Below are 8,407 nucleotides of genomic sequence, written 5' to 3' on the forward strand. Positions count from 1 at the left end.
TGCAGCATGTGAGGGGTGCTTCCGCAGGGAGTTTTGCACAGAGAGGTGTTGGCTCTTAGTCTTTGCAGGACATCAGTGTGGATGTGATGTGGCAGTGGGGAGGAGCAACTCTCAGCACGGCAGCATGCCCTGACTGCAGCGCCAAAATTCGAGCAGCCCCCAGGCAAGAGTGCACAGAGAGCTCTGGCCTCTCACTGCTGCTTAGTAGCTCCTAATTAAAGCAGTGGTGAGCATTAAGAGGTTATTGGCTTTTTTCTACTACTCCAAAATGCTTTAATTAATAACATGCTGCTTTGATAACTTAGGCTATGGTTGCTATTACTAACTTTCTAGTTGCTCACTGAGATGAGTTTTCATCTTGCTGCTGAGATTGAGCACCAGTGCTGGTGGAAGGAAGGTAGCAGTGTGCCACCCTCCTCTGAAGGAAACCATTCCTTAGTGGGAAGCCAAGCATGAGCTTTGCGGGCTGAGAACAGAAATCACACACAGAGTACTCTGGGGAGGAAAACAGGCAATTCTGTAGAAACCCATCGCAAGCAACGTACCCACTGTTCAAGCATCCCCAAAGTCATTCTTCAGTATTTGCAGTCATTTCTTCTTACACGACGAGTGCCAGTTAGAAAACTCTTTAAGATAATTACTTAATGGAAAAGATGCTCTTAATTGAACCCACAACAATACAACTAATTTACTAGGTTTCTTGCCTCCATCTATTGTGCATTGAGGTTCTGACTAAAGGAAGCAGTGCGTCGTGCTGAACACCCTGTGCTGTTTGGTTTAAGCACCCATTTGTTCTCAGCTGCATCTTGCATTCTCCCCAGAGGAACATCTCTGCAGAGCAGTGCTGGGCTGGGAGAGGAGCTGTGTGTTGGTTCAGGGACAACTGCAGGTACACAAAGACATGAGCTCAGACATACCTCATCCATGCTTGCCAAACCCACGTTTGTGCAGATAACTGAGCAGCAATTTATACCAGAGCAAAAAGCTCTCCAGTATCGTCACTACGCAGCTTGTGGATGAGTGTATGTAATGCTTTGGTTACAGTCTGAATTTTGTTTTTATTGCATCTTCTGATTAAGGAGATTCTGAAGAGTGTGAGTGGGACAAGAGTCCTAAATGAAGATGTGTAGGTATGACTCATGTGTGATTAAAGTTCTCTAGAAGCTTCTCATCAGGGCCCTGGCATCTGGGGGAGCTACCCCCTATAGCACACTGAACTTGTAAGACTGCATTATAATTGTTGTGGCAACGTAAGCTGTTTATTTGTCGATGATAAACTGGCGAAGCAATCGTTATCCTTAGTGGAAGAAAACCTCCAGACCTCCCAGCAAGTCTTTTATTTCTAAGCACACAAATTACCCCTTGGAAAGCAACAGCCCTGCATGAAAATCATTAGTCAGAAGATTGCCATGCTGTGCAATATCCCACTGTCTTGTGGGATCTCTTGATGTCTACATCAAGCACCGAGTGTTAAAGAAGCGGCGACGCCTGCAGCTTCCAGTGGGGGGAATATCCAAGCTGTAACCACTGCACTCACCTGTAACTCCTCGCAGTGGAGACAGGGCTGGGAACCACCGTCCTCCAGCTGCTATCCTGGAACCATCTTTCTTCTCTCCCTCCTCCCCAACAAAGACAGCAGACCTTAGGCAGAAATAGATCTTTAATGAACTATACAAAGTTATCCTGGTTGTTCCCTCCAGTTCCGTGAGCTCAGCAGAAAAGGTGCAAGACTTTGCGGAAGAAGTTCCTGAACTCGGCGTTGAAAACGGTGTAAATGATGGGGTTGACAGCGCTGTTGACGTAACCCAGCCAGGTGACGATGCTGGTGACTTGAGTGGGAATGGTGCAGGACTTGCAGAGAGCCCTCGTAATGTGGACCACAAAAAAAGGTGTCCAGCAGAAGAGGAAAGCACCTGGAAGGAGAAAATTAAAGAGAGAAAGCATTGTGTTAAAAAGGGCTGGAGTTAACAAACGCAGAGCTACGATCTCTCCATGACAAAAATTTTGGTCAACTTCCTAAATGTTAGTGAAGAAAAGGTGTAAGTTGTGTGTCGTTTTTGGGTTAGCAAGAGTCACAAAGCTGACAGCTGAAGTGAAGGTTGAATTAAAAACATCCTATGTGTGTTTTTTCCCAGGAGTGATGCTACTCTGGATCAAAGGGAGACTGAGGCACTCCCTGGACCGGGTTCAACAAAATCCTAAACCCTGTCGGACCACACAGCACGTTTCTCACCGTCCTCGACCAGCCTCTGCCACCGGCCACTCACCAACAACCACAGGCAGTACCCTCATGGCCTTCCGTTCCCGGCCGTTGATCTTGGCCCGCTTCTGACTGTGCGCCGGGTGTGGGTACTTGAGGTGTGGGTAGGAGACAGTCTGGAGCCCATTGCTCATCACATAGTCCCCAGAAAGGGGGTGCTCAGGGTGCATATAACGGTGGTACTCGTCCGGCTCCGTGCCAACCCCCTCTCTCTCAATGAAGGGTGAGGGGTGATAGAGCATTCTGTTGCCCCCGTAGATGCCACCCCTTAGCTTGGCCTTCCTGGCTTCTTCCCAGCGCCTGAGTCCTTGGAACATGGCGCAGTAGAGCACCAGCATGACAGGGCAAGGGATGAAGAAGGAGCAGATGGAGGAGTACACAATGTAGTTGTCATCCTCCAGCTGGCACAAGCTGGGGTCCCGGTTCGGGACATTGTTGAGGCCAAATATGACTGGGGATGCCACAGCAAAGGCGAATATCCACGTGGTGGAGATGAGGATCATCTGCCGCAGGTCGACTTGTCGCCGGTTGTAGTTCAGCGGGACTGAAACAGCAATAAACCTGCCAACACAGGTGGGTCGGTGCTTGTGTGAAGGTGGCACCACTAGTAGGGTAAGGTAAGAGAGTGGCAGCAGCTTGATGCTGAGACATGAGCCCTCTCCTCCGGCGTAAGGAGGAGGAAGGCACTTACCGATCCACACTGATAGCACAGAGGTTGAAGATGGAAGCTGTGCACAGCATCACATCCATGGTCATCAGGGCATCGCAGAGCACAGTGCTGAGGGACCACACGCCACCCTGAAACTTAACGACAAGATCCCTGGTCAGTAGGTGCCTCTAACATGCAGGGAAACAGCTCTGCATATAAGTGTATAAAATGCCCCCGGGAGCATCCTTTGGGCAGGGCTTGTCCCCTGACTTCTGCTCCTGTGTTCCTGAGGTACATCTGTACCCTGTGCCTGGTACCAGGAGGCCAGCACTACTGGCCAGGGACCAAACCAAAGGCTTCTTCTCCCAGCTGTGGCCCCAAGCAGCACCACTGGACTGAAGGTTTCCAGTTGTGCTGTGTTTCTGAACCAGCCTTGGAGACAGCTCTGTCTGGCGCTCCAGCAGAGATATTAGGGTTGAAATTCCCTCAGGGCTCTTTCTGCTTGAAGCACAGTCTTTCTAAGTCTGGTCCAAGCGCTTTGTGTCTCCCTGTGCTCTTTGGGTGTCTAGCGACCTGTACAAACTTGAGGTTTTTGACATTCATGGTCCTCCCCATTCGCATTTCCAGGAGCAGGCACTCTCCCGGATTAGTATCAGTCAGCACTGATGTCACACACAGGATTATGATTAGTGGAGCTGCAAAGCCAAAGGAGACTGGAGAAACTGTTGGGCTATTTTTATACACCCATCTCCTTGAGAGGCCCCATCAGCTTCCAGAAGAGCACTGGAGTCAGACCTGGGAGTTTCATTTGGGCTTTTCTCTAGGGCAGATCAGCTGCTTCAAGCAGAATTTGGGAGCTGAATCCTGAAACACAACCCTCACATTTTTTACCAAAGCTTCACCAGGATCCTGTCCAGTTTCATTGGAGAAAATTTGTCTCTGGGCTGTGGTGTTCAAAATCCATTTGTGGTTTCATGGAATGAATGGGTTCTGAACAGGCCCTGAGCTGCTGACCTGCAGCACCTTCCAAGGAATTCCAAGAGCTTTCGCTGTGGAGCTCGCGTTGGGCGCCCTGGAAGTTGAGCACTCCCACAAAATGTGCCCGGAATCCCTCTGGTGGAGGAGTGACTTTGGATTAGAGGCAGAGCTGGCTTTGCTTGGTCATGTGGCCAAATGGTACCTCATTACAGCAGGTTGCAGAAGATTAGCCCATCAAGGTACACAGCGTAAAGCTTTACGGATCACAAACAGCTCAAGCCGCCTTTAACAAGTGCTCCAGAACAACTCTAATTTTTTTTTTCCCCCCCACATTCTTTGCTTTTTTTTGCATGAGACCCTCCATGTTTTTTCCCAGTAGTGCTGGTGCTGAGAAGAGACAGACAGGCAGTTGCACAGTAAAGCATGCAAGCTGTCTTCCTTACCAAAATAAAACAAAGCGGCAAATATAACCCCAAGAGCCAGCCTATGTCTTTTGTAAGGCATTCTCTGCACAGATCTGGCAAGGTTTCACTCTTATTTCATGTGATAAAAATACATGCTTCTCTCTGTTGCCACACAGGAGCTTCATAGCTGTCCTCTTGCCAGCCCTGTGAGGAGGCTCAATGGGAGCACATGAAGAGGACTTTGGCGGGGATGGCATCCAAAATACAATGCTCAGAAAGTAGCAGGCTGCAAACATTAGGAGGTTGTAGAATCTTAACATTGCTAAGGTTGGAAAAGACCTCTAAGATCCCTCACCCACCCCCACCCTGTCCCTCAGTGCCACATCTCCACATTCTTGGAACTCCTCTGGGACAGTGACTCTACCACGCTTTTGGCAGCCTGTACCAATGCATCACCACTCTTTCAGGGGAGAATTTTTCCCTAATATCTGACCTGAGATGCCCAGCTGGATTTCCAGGTACCTGCCTACCATCAGCAAGGCTGACGGAACCATCAGTTCAAGGGTGTAACACGGAGAAAGTGCTGATTGAAGAGCTCGAGCCTGCTGAGAAGGATGTGGCACCAGCAATAATCCTGGTGTGTGAGTGCAAAGTCCACTACATCTGATTCCATAAGTTTCCTGAATGTCCAGAGGAAGCTGACTGCCTCTGCTTCTGCTCTGCGGGCAGAGTGCCTGCTGGAGAGAATCATCTTCTCCGACCTGTAGAGGTGCAGGGTAAGAGTGCAGAGCTGCTAAAACTGTCTCCTCTTTTTCGTAAATGCTTACACGGATCTTAGTGGCAAAGATGTTTACATAACTGTACCTCGCACAGCTCCTGCCAGCAGCTTCCTGGCTCGGCCCCATTTCATGGCTCAGGCAAGGATTAGGGAAGGAGCTGAGCAGGGCGAAGCAGGTAGGAGGCACAGCTACAGCTGAGCAGCATGACTGTAGACTGAAAGCTCAGTTTCCTGTGCTGGTTGGAAGATCAGAGCTGACCAAGGACAGCGATGTTTGGATTGAGGGAAGACGAGCTTCATCACATCCATTTCAACACCCCCAAGTATTAACCTGGCCTGGTTATTTACTTAAGGCAGATAAAGACACCAAAGGATTACAGCGCAGAACTGATAGTTTTGGACAGGCACTGAAGTGAGTGCACTTAAAGGAGCATCGTTGCTAAGGCACAGGCAGGGCAGCTCAGGCTCCTAAAGCTCACCCAGGACTGACCACCCATCCTGAGCATTCAGCAAGTGTCTGTCATCCCCAGGGAGGCATCCACAATGCTCTGGCCAGCTGCAAATGCTTCTCAGGGGCACAGCAGGGTATGTCAGCTGGGGACAGGAAAGGGGAAAGGGGAAGGGAAGAGGAAGAGAAGGGCAGAAGAAGGGCAGAAAGCCAATCAGCAAGAAATAGCTAAGAAGAATGATAAAACACAGAGGCTTCCTAAGGACCAACATTGAGACATGCAGGGAAAAGCAAATGCACCCAGCCCAAGCAATATGACGGGGCTCTTCTTGGTGCAGTGGAAAGAGGGGGGAATCTCTTACACTCCTGTTTGTCACTGGTCCTTATGGGTCCCTAGCAGAACGTGTGCCTCTAGAAGAGCTCTGGGGAGACAGGTCACAATGTCCCAACAAATCCTAGGACTAGGTAGAGGGACTAAAAGCATCCTAAGCTCTAATCTGCTGCCTTCCTTGCTTAAGAAAATATAGGTCCAGCCCTGGTGTAGGAGAGGAGAGGAGACACTCATGCCAGTGTGATCCTGTGCTGGCCTTCAGGGACAGGAACACCACTCTGCCACACGACAGCCCCTTCCATCCCTTAGGAAGCTCTTACAAATCCTATGGCAATGAAAAATCACACTTTCAGGAAAGTTCACTGACAGCCATCCTGAGCCTGCAGGTACAGCTTTCTGGGGCTGCTCCCTCTGCATGGCATTACACCTCTGCTCTTCCCACATCTGAAAAGAGGTCCTCTGTCTTCTACACTCCCAGCTACTACAAGAACAGGTGCAAAAAGTCAGCTCTTTTGGCCTATGGGTGCTTTCCTCCATTTGTCTGAGGACTGATAGAGTTGCGATGGGAGCAGGGAAAGCCACGTGCAGGTCCAACAAACCCCTCTGAAATAGCAGGTTGGGCCAGGAAGAGGAGCAACAAATCTCCCTGCAATCTCAAAGCATCATCAGTCCTCAGGCAGAATCAATTTATTTCTATTTCACAACAAGATGCAAAACCACTCAGGAGCACCTGAATTGCACACTCCTACCTCTCGCTCCTGCTTCCCTTTCCCTCAGCTGTCGTGGTCTCGGAGGGGAGCAGGTTTCAGAGGTGACTCCAAGCCTGCCAAACAGAGCACACCAGCCAGAAGGAATCAAACAGGAAGCCACCAAAGCCACTTCAAGGGTGACCACATCTCTAAAGAGGCAGCATCCCCTCCTCAACTTGTCACAGCAATCTGCTACCTGGCTAAAGACCTCCTCACAACCCGACTCACAGCAGCCAGAATACAGCATGGGAGCTCACCATCTCTTCCTAAACATTGGCTGATGGCCAATTGGGATGCTCGCAGTGCAGCGGCTCCCAGAGCAGATATCCCAGGGCACTGGGGCTTGGGGAATTTGGGGATCAGGACATTTGGGGCTTGGGGTTTGGGAGCTTGGGACATTTGGGGCACTGGGTCTTGGGACCTTGTGGGCATCAGGGGGGCATCCAGGGCAGCCAGGACAAGGGGGAGTAGCCATACTTGTGCAGAGCCAACTGCTGTCACCTCCAGCGGTCCAGGACGCCAGCAGGGACGGCAGAACCGCCCCCCCTGCCCCGTTCCCTCTGCCGCCCCCCGAGCATCTCTCACCTCGGAGTAGACGTAGAGGGGCAGGACGAGGAGGGCGAGCAGCAGGTCGGCGACGGCGAGGCTGACAATGAAATAGTTGGTGGTGGTCTTGAGCGCCCGCTCCGTGCACACGCTGAGGCACACCAGCCCGTTGCCCCCGACGATCAGCAGGATGAGAACGATGCCCAGCACCAGGGCGGCGATGTTGTGGCCGGCCGGAGGAGGAGGAGGAGGAGGCGGCGGAGCGGTGCCGTTGCAGGGGGAGGCCCCGGCGCTGCCGTTCCCCATGGCGCCGGGGCATGGAGCCGCCGAGCCGCCGCCTCCCCGGCTCAGCCCCCCGCGGCAGGGAGAAGCGAAGGCGCTCCGCCGGCTCCGAACTTTGCGAGGTGATGGGAGGAGCCTCCCCCGGGCCGCCCCGGGACAGTAAGCGGCTCACCGGGATAAGGCGAGGGGGAAGGGAGTGACGAAGGGGAGCTGTGAGATCCGTTCCAGCCCAGCCGTGCCGTGTTTGTGTGCTTCGAACACAGCCGTCTCCCCTGTCATGAGCCTGGCTGCGCTGATCGGAGTTAGGAAATAGCGGAGGCATCGGTCCCACAAGCGCTGCGCTGCGAATACGGTGGTGGATCAAAGCGCTGTCGGATCTTAGCAAAGCCTTGACAAAGCTAGAGGAGAAAAAAACACACACACACAAACCGACAGGTCTTCAAGTAGAAAATTGTTTCAAGTTAGCCTGACCTGAAGATTTTCCCCAGGAGATTTAAAGCACTGATACCAACGGTGATGAGAGAAATCATTGCTCTGATCTCCAAGAGCATTTGAAGGACTGTGAAGACTCTGGAAGTGCAGAAAATGGCAAACGCTACCTCTTTTTAAATGGAGAGAGTCAGGAGATCAGGGAACTAAAGAGCAATCTGTGTTGTTTTTAGTAGCAGATCTTGTTCAATGATTTCCCTATGAGGAGTTGATGGGGGAGGGTATTGGTTGTGGGGCACTGAGATGTCCCGACCTGATCCCTTTGCCCCCTCAGAGGGCATATCACTGCATCGACCCCTATGCTGGTGGAGAAACACACTGCATTTCTAGCAGAACCAGAGTCTGGGGATGGACAGGAGGGCTGTGACCCCCATTTCTAGCTCAGGTGGGCTGGGAGATGTGAGACCTTATCCTCCATCAATGGGCATCTTTCCAGCTGTGCTGCCAAACCTCTGCTCAGCCACTGACCATCCCATCCTGATCAGCCTTCTAT

At 51.5% G+C, this 8,407-nt stretch overlaps 1 protein-coding gene across 1 annotated transcript; it reads right to left on the reverse strand.

Annotated features, from left to right (window-relative positions):
• Positions 1-1,642: 1,642 nt before the first annotated feature.
• DRD4 (dopamine receptor D4) lies at positions 1,643-7,900 on the reverse strand. Its single transcript, XM_052695466.1, has 4 exons — positions 7,183-7,900; positions 2,952-3,064; positions 2,268-2,821; positions 1,643-1,913 (listed from the first exon to the last, which is right to left on the reverse strand). The coding sequence occupies exons 1-4, from the start codon at positions 7,447-7,449 to the stop codon at positions 1,711-1,713; spliced, it is 1,137 nt and encodes a 378-aa protein (XP_052551426.1). The 5' UTR covers positions 7,450-7,900; the 3' UTR covers positions 1,643-1,710.
• Positions 7,901-8,407: the final 507 nt, after the last annotated feature.

This window comes from Tympanuchus pallidicinctus, unplaced genomic scaffold (genome assembly GCF_026119805.1).
Source record: "Tympanuchus pallidicinctus isolate F22 unplaced genomic scaffold, pur_lepc_1.0 scaffold3, whole genome shotgun sequence".
Classification (NCBI taxonomy): Eukaryota; Metazoa; Chordata; class Aves; order Galliformes; family Phasianidae; genus Tympanuchus; species Tympanuchus pallidicinctus.